This window comes from Branchiostoma lanceolatum, chromosome 3 (genome assembly GCF_035083965.1).
Source record: "Branchiostoma lanceolatum isolate klBraLanc5 chromosome 3, klBraLanc5.hap2, whole genome shotgun sequence".
Taxonomy (NCBI): Eukaryota; Metazoa; Chordata; class Leptocardii; order Amphioxiformes; family Branchiostomatidae; genus Branchiostoma; species Branchiostoma lanceolatum.
This window is the reverse complement of record NC_089724.1, coordinates 9,436,426-9,454,821: the sequence shown is the minus strand read 5'-3', so window position 1 is coordinate 9,454,821 and position 18,396 is coordinate 9,436,426. Positions and strand designations below refer to the sequence as shown.

General features: G+C 41.4%; 2 protein-coding genes across 2 annotated transcripts; both read left to right on the top strand.

The window, feature by feature from the left end:
• Positions 1-504: 504 nt before the first annotated feature.
• LOC136430093 (fibropellin-1-like) lies at positions 505-7,376 on the top strand. Its single transcript, XM_066420382.1, has 10 exons — positions 505-639; positions 3,009-3,410; positions 3,593-3,709; positions 4,023-4,136; positions 4,409-4,651; positions 4,835-4,954; positions 5,276-5,395; positions 5,601-5,714; positions 6,059-6,136; positions 6,613-7,376. Exons 1-10 carry the CDS (start codon positions 591-593, stop codon positions 6,735-6,737), a joined length of 1,482 nt encoding a protein of 493 aa, XP_066276479.1. The 5' UTR covers positions 505-590; the 3' UTR covers positions 6,738-7,376.
• Positions 7,377-7,490: 114 nt separating this feature from the next.
• On the top strand, positions 7,491-18,171 carry LOC136430092 (uncharacterized). The gene is made up of 17 exons (XM_066420381.1): positions 7,491-8,047; positions 9,812-10,060; positions 10,518-10,643; positions 11,115-11,231; positions 11,511-11,741; positions 12,042-12,227; positions 12,792-12,968; positions 13,288-13,307; positions 13,666-13,786; positions 14,740-14,804; positions 14,991-15,196; positions 15,411-15,493; positions 15,643-15,789; positions 15,959-16,114; positions 16,223-16,446; positions 16,776-16,889; positions 17,065-18,171. Exons 1-17 carry the CDS (start codon positions 7,720-7,722, stop codon positions 17,566-17,568), a joined length of 3,054 nt encoding a protein of 1,017 aa, XP_066276478.1. The 5' UTR covers positions 7,491-7,719; the 3' UTR covers positions 17,569-18,171.
• The last annotated feature ends 225 nt before the right edge of the window (positions 18,172-18,396 follow it).

Below are 18,396 nucleotides of genomic sequence, written 5' to 3'. Positions count from 1 at the left end.
CTGGTCATTTAAACCGCTACAGTGACCATTATATTTGATCTACGTGAGATAAGGCACGTGTGTTACTTTTAAAATAATAATAAATGATTGTTTTGAAACGCTACAATATGATCTACAACACCCTTTCCGAAGATAGCAATGGTGACTGTTGTGAAATCTTAACAATTAGAGATAACGAGGAAGCTCCGCAAAATAGTATCTAGTCGTAATGTCTAGAAATAATTATGGCGAACGGGCTACGGCACGTTGACCTTCTAATGCCCACTACAGAGGCCACATTTAGATCAGGCTAATGCTGTGCATATCGTTTGTTTTTGTACCGATGCTATCATCGGTATAAACATCGCCTAGATTAAGACCTGTGTTTATTTCTGTATTCATCAAACAGTTGCTTAGTAGAAAACAATACATTAGCTACGACGCTGGTTGCCTGAGACGACAAAGAATTCTATAGTAAAACAATAACATCCTGCTTGCTTGATTTATGTAAGGTAAATTCTGTCTAAAGTATATAAGAAGTGTAGGGGCATTGTGGACCTCGCAGAGGAATACCTACCGCGGTTGGGAAGAAGAAATACACAGTTGCAGCCATGTTGGCCATCCTTATCATTGCTTTTATGGCGTCGACGTCATTGTCAAGTAAGTCGCCTTAATGTTAGTTATTACGAAAATCTAAGATTTTAAGGGTTTTCTGGTATGTGGCAATAGAGACCTTTACACTGTCACAAGCATGAGTCTGCAGAATCAAATTTAGGGGGATAGGGACGCTACAGTTGTTCTTTCAATATAAAGAACAATCTTGCAGAGAGCAATTGCAAAGTTAGAAACGAATGAGATGTTCATTGAATCATATGCGTTACAGTGACTGAAGGTATTCACTATATATTGCCAAGATCAACCGATACGACAAAGACACTATTGCCTGTTAGGGCTTACTATACTACTACATGTATAATGCACAGAAGTATTTATCCGTGACCCCCGGTCTGTGACGTAGGGGTAAAAAAATGAGAGCGGCCGAAATCTTGAACCGTTTGTAAAAACGTTAAGGTGAATGCCAGCTTGAGGCCTGAACTTTACTGTATGGTAGTATAACAAGTCAGCTTATAGATCGCATGAATAATATTAGGAAGTTTGGCAAGACGGCGTATAGATGCGCGTGACCTTTACGGCTGCCCGCCGAGTGAGTCGGCTGCAGTACCGCCTGACCCCGCACGACCCAATCTAAAAGAGGGCGTCAAAATGGTAAAAAGCGATAACTTTTCTGTTTTCAGTTATTTTGTAGATTGTATCCTCACCTTTTTTTGTCGTGTTTTTCTAAGTGTATTCTTATCCGCGTCGATGCCAGCCCTTTGAGGTCCTTAACTATAGAAATAGCGAAAAACTGTGTTCTGCTACCTTGAATAAGATATGGACCGTCTCTTTACTCACAAATTGGGGAGGGGCACGTTATATAGCGGTATCACTTCCACCACGCATATCATCACGTTGGGCATATCATATCGGTTCCAGAGTAAAGTTACGTTGTTCTAGACAACCAATAACACTAAGAGATGTCGAATCCGACGATGTCTTTACTTGTCAAGACCTGCCGATTGATTATGGTTTCGGATAGTCTGCCGTCTGATAGACCTAGTTACCTTCGCCGAGAAGGTTATGCAGAGGGTAGCGTTTGTATGTGTGTGTGTGTGTGTGGGCGTGTGTGTGTGTGTGTGTGTGTGTGTGTGTGTGTGTGTGTGTGTGTGTGTGTGTGTGTGTGTTTGTAAAGAAGCAGAATAACTGGAGAAGGCCTGGATGGATTGTCTTGATATTTGGTTGGTGGGTAGATCTTGATGAGACCTGGAAATGATTAGATTTTGGTTACCCTAGCGGCGCTGTCACGGTACTGCAGCGGAGCTTCCTGTTTGGATATCTCGTGTTCTGGACATGCTATGGAACTGATTTTTGAGTAGTAGATAGCTCTTTGGACAGAGAGTAAGTGCTATAGGTTCGGCCCCCTGGCGGCTTTTTTGGAACTGCAGGAGCAGGTGTTGCGTCTGACTTTAAAAGGGAATACACCCGCCTACTTCGTGCAGCCCTCGACATTTCCTGGAGGAGCCACATAACAAACAGTGAGCTGTATGGCGACATGCCACAGATTACTAAGGTTATTCGCAACCGTAGGTTGTCTCTGGCCGGCCATGTTGTGCGCGACGAGGAAATGGCGGGTATGGTTCTCCTCTGGAAACCGAATGAAAGGCGTAGACGTGGTCGCCCGTCGTTGACACTAAAGAAAGTAATCGAAGAGGATGTTGGCCTTGAAGATGAGGAACTTCGATCTGTCATGTGCGACAGGAACATGTGGAAACATTTGTGTCACCTCTAAAGAGGATGAACTGAACTGAACTGAACTGATAACTCAAGAAGGGCATGATGAATGGCCATGATTTTTGGTAAGTAGATAGCTTGAGTGATGATGTACATGATTAGATGCTTATTATGCAAATCAGTATCTAAGCTGCATAATTAATGAGGAAAGTTTGTACAACCGCCAAATTCCAGGATAGGACTCTAAAACATGTGACATATGTAACTTGGGAAGAGAGAAATATTATTAGATAACAAGTCGATGTATCTATATGACGCTATAAAAGGAAATAGGACCAACTTTGGCACATGCACATCCCAGCACCTCCTGTAGGCAGCATTGTGATGCGCTGTTCCACTGCTGAATTTTTCCGCGCGAGCGGCTGATAGGTTCGCGCCGATTTGAATTTGTCTGCCCGTCGCGGTTGATTTGTCCATCGCGCGGAAGGCTAGATTTTTGCGGCGCGTCGAATGTGTCTGCGCGTCGCGGCTGATAGATCTCTGCGACCATTGATCATGAATGTGTCTGGCCATCCCGTGTCGTAGGTTATAAACCGTGACATAAAAGTACAGTTTTCTGAAAAGGATCAAATGATACATTCTGAACAACATCTAAAAATTTGATATGTCCAAAACAATGATAATGTTGTGTGCCGTTCCAGCCGAGGTGTCGTACCTGACATCCATCCATGGTTGGGGGTACTACAAGGTCCGTGTGTCCGGTCTGATGACGCAAGCCAACATCCAAGCCGCGTGTGTGGCAGAGGGCATGATGTTCCCGTGCATGCGAGCAAACCTGGACTGCGGCGGCGGCCAGCAGTGGACCGCGGACTGTCCTGCCCTCCCCGACAACGGGACCGACCCGGGGGTGTGCCGTGTTCAGGTGCTCATGGCGGAGAGCGCCTGCGGCATCCCGGAGCCGTGGATGTGTCCGCCGCTCGACGACACCTTCATCTACATCCCTGGTTACTCCGCCAGCGAGGCATGCGGTATCGATGTAGATGGGCCGACGTGGTGCGTGGATGGAGATGTGGTCAGCGACTTGTACGCCACCTGCGTCAAAGGTAAGTTTGAATTATCAAATTTTATATCATTTATTTTGTTTGCCTGTTTTTCTGAAATGCGAATATTACATTGGTTTTAAATGTGGGGGTGTCCTCGTAGTAATTTTTGTAATGCATAGACGTTAGACGTTTCAAAGACCATAATATGATTGTAGTATTGTTGTATATTTGTATGTTTACAGAGCACGTGAATGAATGTCTGAACAGTCCGTGTAACAACGGTGGGGCGTGTGCAGACATACCGGACGGCTACCTGTGTATCTGTCAGGCGGGATGGACTGGGCAGAACTGTCAAACCGGTAAAAATACTCTTATGGCTTTTGATAAAGAATTGATATACGGAAGATATTTGTGGAAGAAAATCAACATCTGCTTGACCTGACGAGACATTCTTCTTCTTCTTCTTGTATTGTTCGACGATACATTTATTGTACCGATTCACCTAAAATGTGATCTTTTATTATGAACTGTCATTGTCGAATAGATTCTTAAAAGAAGAAAAATGATCATTTGAACAGTGCCAGACATGGATCAAACTGATCCAGATGTCCAACATCTAAAGGCAATTTTTAGTATTCATCAAATGAATTTCCATTCCTTTTCCCTACCTAGAGGTGGACGAGTGCGCCAGTAATCCTTGTCAGAACGGAGCTACCTGCACTGACGGCTTGAACGGGTACATCTGCACTTGTGCACCCTCGTGGATTGGTGACCACTGTGAGAATAGTAAGTCATTCTTACATCTGAATACTCCACAGTCTGTTTATGTACCAAATCAACAAATCTATCATGCACTTTCTTCGGCTTTTATTTCGTACTTACGATTATAATTCTTAAATTTGGTCCTTTTTCGTACTTACGAGTTTCATACTTACGATTACAAGTCTAAGATTACCATTTTCGTAATTACGATTACAATTCTTAAATTAACATTTTTGTACTTACGATCACAATTCTTAGATAAAAAAAAAACAAACTTTACATCATCTTATTTCAAGAGCAACCTGTGGAAGACCTCCTTCACGACAGCAAGTGTTACCGGCTGTCCTCCGACTCTGCTAACCACGCGGACGCACAGACCCGCTGTACCGCCATCGGTGGACGCCTGGCCGTCGTAAAGGACGCCGGGGTACAAGCCTTCCTCGCCAACGAGTTCCGCCAGGGGGCGGGCGTGTCACACTGGATCGGGCTCAAGAGTACAAATATCACGTTTCAACACATCGATCAATCACCATTAGCAGGTAGCCTGACATATTTACTTTACTTAGAATAATAGATTCCTTTAATCGTTGAGAACCTCGTCAATTTTCAGATTATTTTGCTACTGTCTTTCATTTCCTTTTCATTGACTTTCAAGGTATTAAGACACATGCATCATCAGGTAAAGTGATACACCACGTTAATTTTCTACTCCTGCTATTTAGGATATACAAACTGGAAGCCTGACGAGCCCGCTGAGCTCTGTGTGCTGATGGACAAAGACGGGGGTTACAAGTGGAAGGTGGAATTCTGTGACAGTGTTCACAACTATGTGTGTGAGTCGGGTAGGTAGTATGGTTTAATCTCATTGCCAATTATCTTGTCTTTATCTCTTAACAGTTCATCTGTGTTGGTAGAAGTCATTCTGAATCTAAGTTGAACTGTAATTACCTTACCAACACGAAAATTGAGAATGAATTCCTTGACATAGACTGGAGCTGATCAGTCAAAAATTTGGATAAGTCCAATTTCTGTGTTGGCAATTCGAAGTTCAACTTTGATTCAGAGTACTTCACTCCATCATGATATTGAAATCAGAAGTTTCTTGAAGTAGATATGAAGGTATGACGATTATTTTGACTAACATTAACGTTTTTTTACGCTAGACGAGACAACCTGTCGTCTTAACGTGTGTCAAAATGGCGGCAACTGTACGGCCTGTTTCAACGAAGATTTCGTGCACTGCGACTGCGCACCTGGCTTTGAGGGAGAACGTTGTGAAATCGGTAAGCACGGTATCTCTTAACATAATATATTGATATGTGTGTTCATACATAGATCATACAACTGGAAATAAGCTGTATCTTGGTACACCCGGACAATATTGGCTGTTCATGTATTGACACGGATGAGAATATTCATTTCGTGAAAAATGACTATCCCATCTTGTTGATTTCATTATGCATGTATCATTCACTTTGCTCATGCCAGATGTCGACGAGTGTGAGTCCTCGCCCTGTCAGTTTGGCGGGACTTGTAAAGACGGCATCGACTCCTACATCTGCACCTGCCTGCCAGGCTACACTGGGGACGAGTGTCAGACAGGTACAGTTTGCGTCATGGTTCTTGAACACATCTATTTTCAAATAACTAAGTAATGCAACCTGCAGATACATGTATGTATGTTTGTTTGTTTGTTTCTTTGTATAATGTGTCCATCAATGAATGATGCATTATGCAGCATACATCGTTTTCTCATGATTAATAAGATTTGGAGAAACACTCGACTTACAGAACTGAACAGAACTGAGACCTTGAACGCGTAAATACAAACGATACGTACATTATGTAAAATCTGTATTTAATTCATGGTCTTTTGATTCATACGGATGCCTACTATCAGATTCTAATTAAAGGTTTGACCACTTTAATACATGCCCGTTCCTCAGACATCGACCTGTGCAACCCCAACCCCTGTCCGTTCGGCTGGGCCTGTGTGGATACAGGGCCGTCTCTCAACTGCAACGGTAAGTCCATATCAGTACTATGGATGTTTTAGAAACTTAATGCTTTACTCCAAACTACGTTTATCATGACAAGAAGACACTGATTTCTGTAAGTCTAATGCTGCAGATTATGGTGTTTTGGAGATTATTCTAATAATCATCATTGTGTTTAGTCACTCATACACGGACGCGAGGCAAAATAGAGGGTATACATAATTCAGCAATTAGCGTAGTCTTCCGTGCCACTCTATGGACAAGTATACAAACAATTGATTAATCTCCTATTTTCTGACGTTTAAAGTGCCCTAAAACCCATCTCATAAGCCATCTTAGCCCCCTATAGTCTCGAAACGGTTCAGTTCTTGTTTCTTAGATTAAGATACTAATTATCTGATTATTCGTATCTACCGTTATCATATTCTTATATTACTAGTACTTTGAGAGACCTTTTGTACATGTAATGGATTTTCAAAGCGATATTTTGTCATCTCTCCCAGCGTTCGGGCGCGACCACGGGCACGTTAGGGCGGCAGTTCCCCACAGCTGCACCAAGGCGTCCTGTCCTGTCGGCATGACGTGTACGGAGGCCGGCCCGGGCTCCTACTCCTGCACGGTCGGCTGAGGAACGGCGTTCTCCCGGCACCAACTCCACACCGAATACGATACCCGTGTGCTAGATACCCCCTCCCCAATTGCTAATAATTTACAATCAGTAACTAACATCTACGAACATAATTCCATCAGGATACATAATTCCGCACCCCGCCTGAAAGGATATGTCCAAACAGATCTCCAACCCAACGTCTCCCAGTATAATGCACTCCTGTATATCCAGACTGTGCATACCTGGGAGGTACTACACTAGAAATCTCTCACACACACTGTTTTTCAAAGTGGCGGATTGATGTAACCAGTCAGATTAATGTTAAATGGAGGTTACACCTTTCTATGACACAAGAACACAAGCAGAACACTTGCACAGGCTGTGAAGGGAGCCTATGACGGCTAGTACACTCTATCTGTTCCAGTGAATGCCAGAATGTGTGATGCTCGTTGTTGTGACATATTACAGATATTTGAAAACAAATTTGAAAATTCATGTTTCGACTTTGAAATGGAAGATATTTCGTACATGTACGTGAAAAGTTGGGAATAAGTCAACATGTATTCAATTCAACAGTTGTTGTATGGTACCCGCTATGGGATAATGGACTGCACCTTTATAATCTTTGCTTCAATGAACCGTTTGCATCAAAACAGATCTGATTGTTCATTGTAGCGAATGGAAAACACTCGTCAGAGAGGCTTGGAAGAAAGAACATCGACGTCCCTTCATAAATATTTAACGATTTTCAAGGAAACCAATTAAGCATGGACGAAGGTACAGATCAGAATGGATCTGAGAGGACGTCAAAATCATACTTAGTACTGATCTCCTTTATTTGTAACAACGCACGTATTGTAGAGTAAGGTCTATAGAGCTGTTTACTAACTTAACGTCATAAATTGTGACGTTAGAACGTAAGGTTAGTGTCAGTGCAGACAGCTAACGTATCAAATGTTACTATGGTGAAGAATGACGGCAGGGACATTTATTCCAGTGAATGGACTCTTTTAAGTCACCGCCAGCACCCAGACTAGAAACAGCATGTCAATCATTACGCTTGCATGCCGCTTTTTTTCTTGAGCCATTTTCACATCGGTGGCAATTTTTAAAAGACTTAAAAAAGATACCCGCCCTTCTCTATGTTCGATGTGGCCAAATAACACACCCAACTGGAACCGTTTCATGCTGTATACATCGGGAGACTGCGGTACGTTTTATAACAAACGACAACGTTTTTCAAAACATGGTTGTGCTGAAAATGATTCCGTACATCCTTGTGACGTCGACATTGTTACTACTACCAAACAGCCACCTTGTTTACGCAGGTAAGTTACCACAGCTCTCAGACCATATTGTTACTGTTATAATATATAGTAATTCCACATAATTACACAGAGCGTTTAACGTTATGATAGTCAGACCTTATCACCGTATTTTGATGGGATGAAATTGTATCCTGGTATCCATCTCTATAATAGCTACCATGGGTCCTTTCAACTGGCTGCAAGGTACAAATTTTCTGTGGTTAGTGTGGTTATGTATCTCTATAATCTATGCCTGTTAGTATTTCTGCCATGTTTCCTTTCCTTGGTTTCATGAATAGCTTTTGATAGAATTTCACCTTCTAGCCAAGCCTAGTAGTTAGAAAGAGGCTCTGAATGTGAAAATAGTAAAGTGCCTGTACTTAGCACAAGGGCTGGTCAGATTCGTTTTCACCATTGTGAGGTGTAGAGTTGGTCACAGAATGGCAAACGAAACGTTAGGACATATATAATAATATATAGACGTACCAGATGCAGAGCAGATAGATCATATGTTATTACATGTTATGGAAATGAAGAAATTGATAGTTTTCTTTATATACAATTACGAATCTACATCATCACGCTGTTGTTCCGTTGAGCCCTCATCTTAACATGTCTTGACGTGAAACTCATGATCATGGTTGACCAGGAAGAAAAACGCTCTCCTTGATATCTGAAGTGTCAAAATGCTTCACTGTAGTCTGCTCGACCTTTTTTCTGCTGTCTAACGACTACATCGTGAAGTGCCTAGCGTTTATCAAAGCAAGGTATACCACTAAGATGATTTTGTACATCGTTGTGGAGTCAACAGCAATGATACTGCAGGAAAGTCACCATAAGGAGCATTATTTATCGTAGTATTACTATGACTACCGTAGCAAAATAGTGTAGAGAGAGAGAGAGAGAGAGAGAGTCCTAGATTTGTGTATACATAAGCACAGTTCAGACTGTATTAATGCCACGCATTGCCTCTCCAATGAATCACGTTAAACTGAACTGAAGTTGCATCTCGTCCATGCTAAAATTTTACGAAGCAGTTACGCCTGATCAAACCGAGAATAACAAAAGCTGTAATACGTGAACAGTTTGACCTCGCCCCCGCCCTGACCCGGCTGTTTGGTAAAGACACCTGTCACAATGAATTAGGACTAACAGCTTCTTCGTGAATTTTCCCTGGGCACATATGCAGGTGATAGAAAAAGCAAAATTACAAAATTGAATCTTTAGAGCAAGTCAGATGGTGTAAACGTTGTCATTGACAATTTCAAATATCATCTGTTCATTGTAACAAATCTATCAATAGAAAACGTTATAAAGATTAAATGTAGTGACTAACGCATTGATATTTTGGCAAGGTCGCAGGGACCGATCCATTCCTTATTTGGTAACTATACCGATCTGGCGACCTTACTTTTAAAGTAGGTGTTATGAATTGAAGTAATTAACGTTGTGTCCGACGGTTTCATTATTTTTCTTATGACATCGTCAAACTTACTGAGTCAATATAAAGAATCCCCCGTATTTCCCCTCTTTGACAAGCAAGACGTATTTCTTCATCCATCGCCCGTCCTGATATAACGTTACATGTAAGAAGCATGTAAGAGAGTATTGAGAAAAGTTGAGGCGTTACTGTCTTTTCACTCGAATTATTTATTAGCATCTTCTATCAATCCGTTTTCCCACCTTTTCCTAAACGTAAGGATAAGATATTCACTGTTTTGCTGCTATCGATTCACATTGGATCACATCACAGACTTGAATGTTTTGTTATGGCTTGTGTTACAGTGTATCCTTTTGACCAGTTCCTGTTCATACCCGATTCTGCCATCAGAGGAGTAAGTGAACTTTTAGCTTCAATAACTGTCGAGAACTGTCTGCGGGCCTGTTTGGAGGGAACACCCTCGGTGCCGCAAGGATCGTGCACTTCAGTGGATTACTTCCCGGGCTCTAGTGAATGTCACCTTCAGGTGGACAACAAATGGGCAGATCCAGGGCTGTACGTTCTGTATTCCGGAATTAACCACTATCATAGACGTAAGTTTAATGCAGAATTGTTAAAAGATAACATGCTATACAAAAAAAGGATCCACCAAATGTCAATCTAAATGCTGTATGTAGCAAAGAGAATTTCTGTGATCATCTCAGAATAAGGATTCCAAAGTGTATTTATTTACAATTTCTTGATGTATTTTTGATTGATTATTCATGGCCTTATGCCGAAAGTGGCTTTTGAAAAAGTGCAACAGAGTGTTCTGCATAATCATGGACGCTCTGCGCTACCACGTGACATCATACGCCTGGGTAGAGCTCAGACGCACCCCCAGGGACAATTGCCATATCTCAAAATCCCTGAAGACGTTATTTCTTTAAAATAAATTTTGCATACACAACGTTATATACATATATATATTAGATGAATTATCTGGGATAACGTGCCAGTTATTATTATTGATAAGCTTCTATTATTTTCCATGACAACGCTGTGTTGCAGTTATTGACGAGTGTACAGCAGGAGTGGACATTTGTGCAACATTTCCGTGTGTGGACCTTCCTGTCGGATATAACTGCACATGCCCAACTGGTTTCCGATGGGACTGGACCGCAGCCGACTGTCTCGGTACGTTATGTTTGTTTGTTTTATTTAGATATCCATAAGTGATCTAGATGTGGATGTGCATGCTGGAGGTGGTGTGTGTGTGTGTGGCTGGATTTACATACGTCACATACATGCACACACACACACACACACACACACACACTCATGCTCATACACAAACACACACATACACACACACATAAATACACACAAGCATAAACAAACAAACACACACACACACACACACACACACAAATACACATACACATAAACACATCCACGCACATACAGGTAATATAGGCGAATCAATGTGTAATCAATTTTAAAACGTTTGTTTGAAATGATAATGCTACCATAAGCCCTACTTTTCCAGACTGCAAAATGTGGCATTCGTTCCACGTGATGAAACGTGCAAACTAAATGCACACAGAACGCAGTAAGTGCGCACTGTAATTTGGTGCATATTCTGAATGATACGAATCTTCCTCCTAGATATTGACGAGTGCGCAATGGACAACGGAGGATGTGCCGAGGTCTGTACCAACTCAGCCGGTTCCTTCGTCTGTTCATGTTACGGAGGACTGCCCAAGGACAACGGCACCTGTCTAGGTAGGCATATATTGTCTTCGGGATGTGCTAAGGGCCAAATAAAGCATAAACTTAAACTATTTGTTTTTCAAGATCTTATTCTTAATTTAGTTAAGATCATAGTTTTTAGACTTAGACATAGTTTCTTGATTTTCTACATTTCTGTCTTCATCATACGGCTCATACATTTGGACAAAAGTTACATGTACATTGAACCGTTTACCTGATCTCCTTTTGCTCAAATACATCATGAATGATATCGATATCTCACGGTGGTGTTGTGTCTGTACGTCCTCCCAGCCTGCCTTGACAGAGACACAGACGGCACCTATGAATATCAGTGGGATCTGCACCCTGTCACCTTTCCTTACATAGTCATGGCACAAACGGACGGTCCCGTTCACCTGGCCTTGTCTACTGAAGCCGGCAATACTGAACAGGCATATGAGGTTGTCATCCGAGGTGGAAATGATGGTAGTGTCATCCGCCGCAGTGTCCAGGGTCCAGACCTGATTTCTGCGGATATAATAGGTACGTAAAGCAAGCATCTTTTTCATTATTAATGCAATTAGCAATGGAAATGTACTTTTTCCTCTCATTGATAGTCTGAAGCATTGAGTAATATATTTGACAATTTGGTAATGACGACGATACATAGTTTTGACAAACCAGATCCCAACTGTACGAACAAAACCCTCGTCACGACGAAGAAGGTTACATACTTTAGGGATGTTTTACGTTTGAGTGCTTTTAACTAATGGCTATATCTGGATTTTTTCAAAACCAGTACGAAGGTTATAACCTACAAGTTATTTCTTCTATTTCTCCTAGGGATCCTGGATCCAGCTGCTTACCGAGCGTTCTGGATCTACTGGTTGCCAGATGGAACCATCGCAGTCCGGCTGCAGGGGGAGGCCCTGCCCTTCCTGCAATGGACGGACCCCGATCCTCTGCCGGTCAGCTACATCGGATATACCACAAATATGCGGCTCCCTGGACTATGGAGGCTCTGTGACGGTAAGCTACTATTTCGTAAAGTAAAAGTAGACTGCACGTCTATTGGATATACATGAAGAGTAAACGTTTAATGAAAACATCAACGCAGCATTGTAAGAGAGTGTACATGCATATGCAACGGTATGGTAATATTTCCATTCTCCTAAACATATTATTTTATGAAGAACGTTACTGTAACTATCATGCATTTTGAATGATATGTTAGTATATGAATGGGCATAATGTGATAATAGATTTGGTAATAGAAATGTTTGACCTACATCCGCTAATTAGGCAAAAACAATGCCAAGTCAAAAGGGGTTTACAGTTTAAGTTTAAGTTGAAATAGCTATGCAAAAGACTGCACATGACGTTCTCTCGTTTACATTGAACATTTCAAATGTATTTACTGAAATATGATATGAAGACAACAGATTGAAGTTGACAACGCATAGGGAGGCGCTATTGGAGTGACTTGGTGTACATGTGATTATTAACCTTCTTACCACCCCACGGTCGGAATGCTAAGCTATGAATTGTTTCAATGAGAAATAGCAAGGGTGCATATCATATGTTACTACAAAGTTAATGGCCACTGGAGTGAATGGGGCAGTTGGAGCGCCTGTGACGCGAAGTGCGGGTACGGAACCATGAAGCGGACCCGGACATGTGACAACCCGCCGCCGGTAGAATATCTGGGCGGGACCTGCATAGGGCTGCCCGGGATGTCCATACTTTGCTACGTCTCCGGCATATGTCCAGGTACGGTACCGTTTGTTGATATACATTATCGAATCAAATTCTTTATATTCTTTATCTACCTAAAATAATTCTCAAGCTTGCAATGTATTTAAGAAAATTCAAGAACACGAAGTCTTTCTATCATTGCTCTTGGTATTAGTTTTGTCTTGTCTTCACCAGATGTGTTCAGTGTCTAAACATGGCAGCAATTCCAAATGTAGTGGTGTAAAACTTCAGACAACATTTACCCTTTCTGACCAACTTGTATTGACTTTGATCCACGATACATTATGAAATCTGGATATCTTTAATGAATATGATATGTTTGTTTTCTTCACAGAGAGTGATTCTGGAATACCGGTAACTATAACCAGCTCTTGAAAATATACAAAGGCAATGCATGCCTTTATTTCGTGTTTATCTAACCAGTACGATAGTTGCGTAGATAACTCCCAATACCACTCAAAAAGAGCAGAGAGCAGAGAGAAATTGCAATGTGCTTTGTATAGTTTTGATTTTGGCGTTCAAGACAATGATGGCAAGAACATTGTCGAAATGTTAATGCAGCCATCTCCATTCGACCAATTTTGAGAAGTGCACATCCGTATCCAGATATTTCAAGCCAAAAACCATTCCTGAAGCAAAGTAAGTGTCAAATTCTGCAACGTGGCTTTCTATGACTCAATGCCCTCACCCATTGTAACACTCTTAAACGTAGGGCCTCTTCGATCCCGGTGAGAGCAGCACCAACATGACCTGGCCTGTATGGAAAAGCAACTGGGAAAATGGAAAGTTTCTGCCGTTCGACTATGACTCTTCTACAGCACCGAATGAGGAAGGTTTGCATCTTATTGTAAATTATCATTTAATAAGGGTACATGTAAATAACTAAAACCCAGAACCCTAGAATAAGAAAACATTACGATTGTATCCCCTAATGTTACTTTTTCCTTGTCGGAAAAACAGATTTTGTTCTCCACAAATCCCTAGCTACAACCTATCATAGCGTGGAAAAAACAACAGAGAGAATTGCGCTTGGCGGTACACAAATTATGTTTAATCAAGAAAGTCTGCCAAGTTCGACAAATCCCGGGGGATTCCCGTGGGAATACATTTACCAGTGGTACACAGATATATGATATTCCGTTCCCAAAGGAGAGAACATGTATACATTGGTTTTCAAACGACTACGTATGTATACCTGTGGTCAGACGAGTGTTGAATGCAGTCCATTCAAGTCATGTAATATTTGAAGTGTGATGTACTTAAATGTATAGTACACGAACTATATATATATATATATATATATATATATAGAGAGAGAGAGAGAGAGAGAGAGAGAGAGATTTTCAGATTGAATTTCAGAGGTTTTGTGCAAATCGTTTAATGCTTTTGATGTTAAGAAATGTTAAACCTATATATATATATATATATATATATATATATATATATATATATATATATATATATATATATTTATATATACATTTGATGTTAAAAAATGTTAAACCTATATATACATATAGGTTTAACATTTTTAACATCAAAAGCATTAAACGATTTGCACAAAACCTCTGTTGATGCACAAAACCGCTTTTGATGTTAAAAAATGTTAAACCTATATATATATATTTAACATTTTTTAACATCAAAAGCATTAAACGATTTGCACAAAACCTCTGAAATTCAATCTGGGTAAGCCAATATCTACCTGATAATTACAATGCTTTAACAAGGATCTTTACAGGCAACTAGACTTAACTTACTCTATGGTTTTGGCTCATTGTTTCAGGTGGACTGGACATCGCCTCGACTGTCTACGTTCTCAACATCAGCTCACATTCAGAGGAACATGCTGTAAACTCTGTTTTCCTACTTCTCATAGTATATACATATGAACTTTCAGCAATCTAGCATCAAGTTTCTCATTTAAGCTTGTCATTGCACAATTCTTCATATAAGAACCATCTGCAAAATATATCAATTTTTTTTCTTGGAGAGATCTAGAGGGGATACAACTTTTTCATTGATTGACTGTTACAGAACATTTCCATCAAGATACAGTACGTTCTCTGCTGGTATGATCCCCGTCTCTTCGGCCTGGCACCAGGGTGGGTTCCTGTCCCGCCGTCCTTGCTCTGGTCCCCGCCGCTCGCGTTCGGACGGACGGTCCGCCGGGCCATCACCGAAGAAGACGATGACAACAAGATGTGGATGAACCGTGAGGGGCTGGTTATTTTTCAGATAACGTAGGTTTTGTTTCATAGCTAGAGCAATTCCTATATATATGTCTGTGGTGTGTAGAAAGTCTATTGTTGACAGACAATGCAATGGTAGGCATAGCTGAGGAAGTACTCTGCTACATTAAACATTTACTTGTCTTGTGCATGTTTACTATGCAAATGATTTTAAATCATAACAAAAGCTACGGTAGCAAAATTAGCACTTTTGTTTCCGTCCCAGACGTCTGCTAGAAGTGACTTGCGTGGCCAAATTGGCGAGGTATCCTCTCGACACTCAGGTCTGCTCTGTGGCTCTGCTCGGATGTGAGTCCAGATTGTACATTTCATTGACATTCTCTTTGTTGATATAGTCATTCATTATCTGTTATTGGGTTTCACAGTCGTGCTACCAGACACTAGCCCCCGTTAATCTAAGGAAAACGTTTAATCTATGCGTTCCATTATCTTACAAGACAACGGCATTCGGTACCGGCTTCAGCCGTCTACATTACCCAAACGGGCCCCCATCAAGAGTGACGCTACAGGGGTGGTGTCACAGTTCACGTTCATCGGAGTGGAGGAGAGGGCGGTGTTCGAATCATTCATCACCAACGGCACAGGTTAGGTCTCTGTTACTTTACCGGTTTCTGTACAATGTACCGTGTATATTTATAGACTTAGTTTTGCTTCTGAGTCTTTGGGTCTGCAAGAGTATTTCCTAAGTCGACCATTTCCCGTCATGTATCTCTACCAGTTTGAGACATCTTATAACGTATTCCATTCCAAAAGATACAGCCTCCTGCATCTACCTCAAGCAGGATTGTGACTACCGTCTTGAAAAGTGCATGACGTCATTGTCAGCTGAGTGCAGAGGCTGTAGCAACTGTTACCTCATCATCGGGGACTGTCAGCATCAACTAGAGACCTGTCCTCACTACATCAATGGTAACGATTTGAATATATATATATATGGCTCATAATTAGTGTTTGAACCATGTCACACTGTTGTCAATGCAAGGAAATTGCTGTCCATATGGCCTCTTTTTGTTTCAGACACCAGCGCTTTCACATCCCTGGAAGTTCATGTTCGACTCCGAAGAGTCCTGTGGCGGCACATCCTCACTGCCTACCTCCCGTCCACTGTGGTTGTTTTAGCATCTTATCTACAAACATGGCTGTCGCCCACACAAGCCGCCATTTCTCCCAGAATAGTTCTTGGTGTCATGTCAGTACTGACGATGATAAAACAAATGGGGAAGACCGTACGCATGCCTTGGGTAAGTATCATCTAACTTTGCCCTTGAACAATTCCTCTTCTTTACATTATAGTCATATTGTGACGTTGTCATGTGCGTCAGTGTGATGTATCGGTAAACATTTCCAGATACTAGTAATCATCATGCTTTGTGCACATGAACACTAACTCAATAAGGTTCTGGGTTCGAAGGCCTTTCGATCTTCTGTAGCCCTCGTAGAAATACCGATTTGATCTGTCAAGTTCCTATATATAGCACCTACTATTGAAATATCGTAATGATAGCTATAGCACCCGATATGCAGGACGTTGCCAAATCGAAACAAACATCAGCAAATCATTTTTTGATAGGTTGATGAACCAAGAGCAGTCGACATCTGGATGCTGGGGTGTTTATCCTTTGTGATTGTGGCACTTCTGGAGACTGCCGTGTCACACTATCTCTCATTTTCCATTCAAGAGAAGGTACGAGCTGATGACTTAGACATGAAAAAGTCTTCCATCTCTTCGTTAACACCTATTATCTCATATGAACGTCAACAGTTTTGTTTCATGGGTCATCCCAGTAGAATGTATTTCAAATAAGTCATCAGCCAAATTCTAGCTCAGGAAATGTACTCATTGAATCATCTTCCTTTAGGAGAAGAAAGAAATCCGTGCTGCAGAGCTGGAGAAAGAGCAGAACCCACCAGTCCAAATACCACGACCAGGACTGAAGGATTCTTCGGGGAAGTCTCACATGCCACCCGAACACAACAAGCTCGCGATTCCCGAGGAGCCGATAGCCATCCCTCGAGCACGTCTCAGCAAGCCATCTAGTCTTAGATGGCACCAACTAGCTGATAAGGAATGGGTGGTAGTGATTAAACGAAAAGCAACAACAGGCTTCAAGCAGCAGCAAGACGACAATGTTAGAGAGCCGAGTGACCATGACAACAGTCCAGTCGTCTCGTACACTCCTCCCACGATCCTGTCCAACACCATGTACACAAACGTCCCGGCTTTTGACGCCAGAGCCGTAGGACCGAGTGCAGCCGAACGGGCCGACAGCATGGCGGGAAAAACAGATATATTTGCCAGGGCCATACTCCCCGCCCTTTTCCTGATATTTAACATAGGCTATTGGAGCTTTTATCAGTATTAAACGGCAGAAAAGCAGCTCGATTCCGCCAAATTACTATATTTTTGACCACTTGCATGATTGTGGTATTTTGTACCACATTGATTTTAGCATTCTTGTTTGACTTTGTGCAAACAGTCATTATCAACGAATACTTGGTGATTTACACTGTATGCTGATAATTGTCTTTAAGTGTTTTCTTTATAGTAACAAAATGGCCATCATAGTCACTAACTGCTCAAATACCAGCTTTAGACGTGTGTGCTAAATGACCACCAAGCTAGGTCCACCCCCAACCCCATTTCTAAGAATTTTCAATCAGTAGGTATACATTTCTATGGCACCAAGGACAATCAGAATTTTTACATTGACTGTGTAGGGATGCTACGTAGGCTACTAGTACTACTAAACTCTATGCCACTGAATGATCTAATGTCAGAAGACGTCTTATTATTTGCCTCGACATGTAAAGAAATATTTGAAAACCAAAAGTAATCTATGTTCCGATATGGGAATAGAATGGCGTCTAACTCAATGTTTGTTTCGTACGTGAAAAGTTGGAAATGTCAACATGACTCATTATGTATTCTATCCAATACTCCTTGAACTATGCCTGTTATGGGCTAAAATACCAACCTTTGTATTTTTTTTCATCAATAAACAGTTTGTATCAAACAGCGTTGATTGTTCCTTGAATAGTAACGAATGAAAACACGCACCGTCAGAGAAACTGGTGAAAAGAACGTTAACATCCCTTTATGAATATTTAATGATTACAGCACAAGACAACCCGATGAAGCATGCAGTAATTATAATGGACAGATCAGAACAGCTCTTAGATGATGTTCAAAA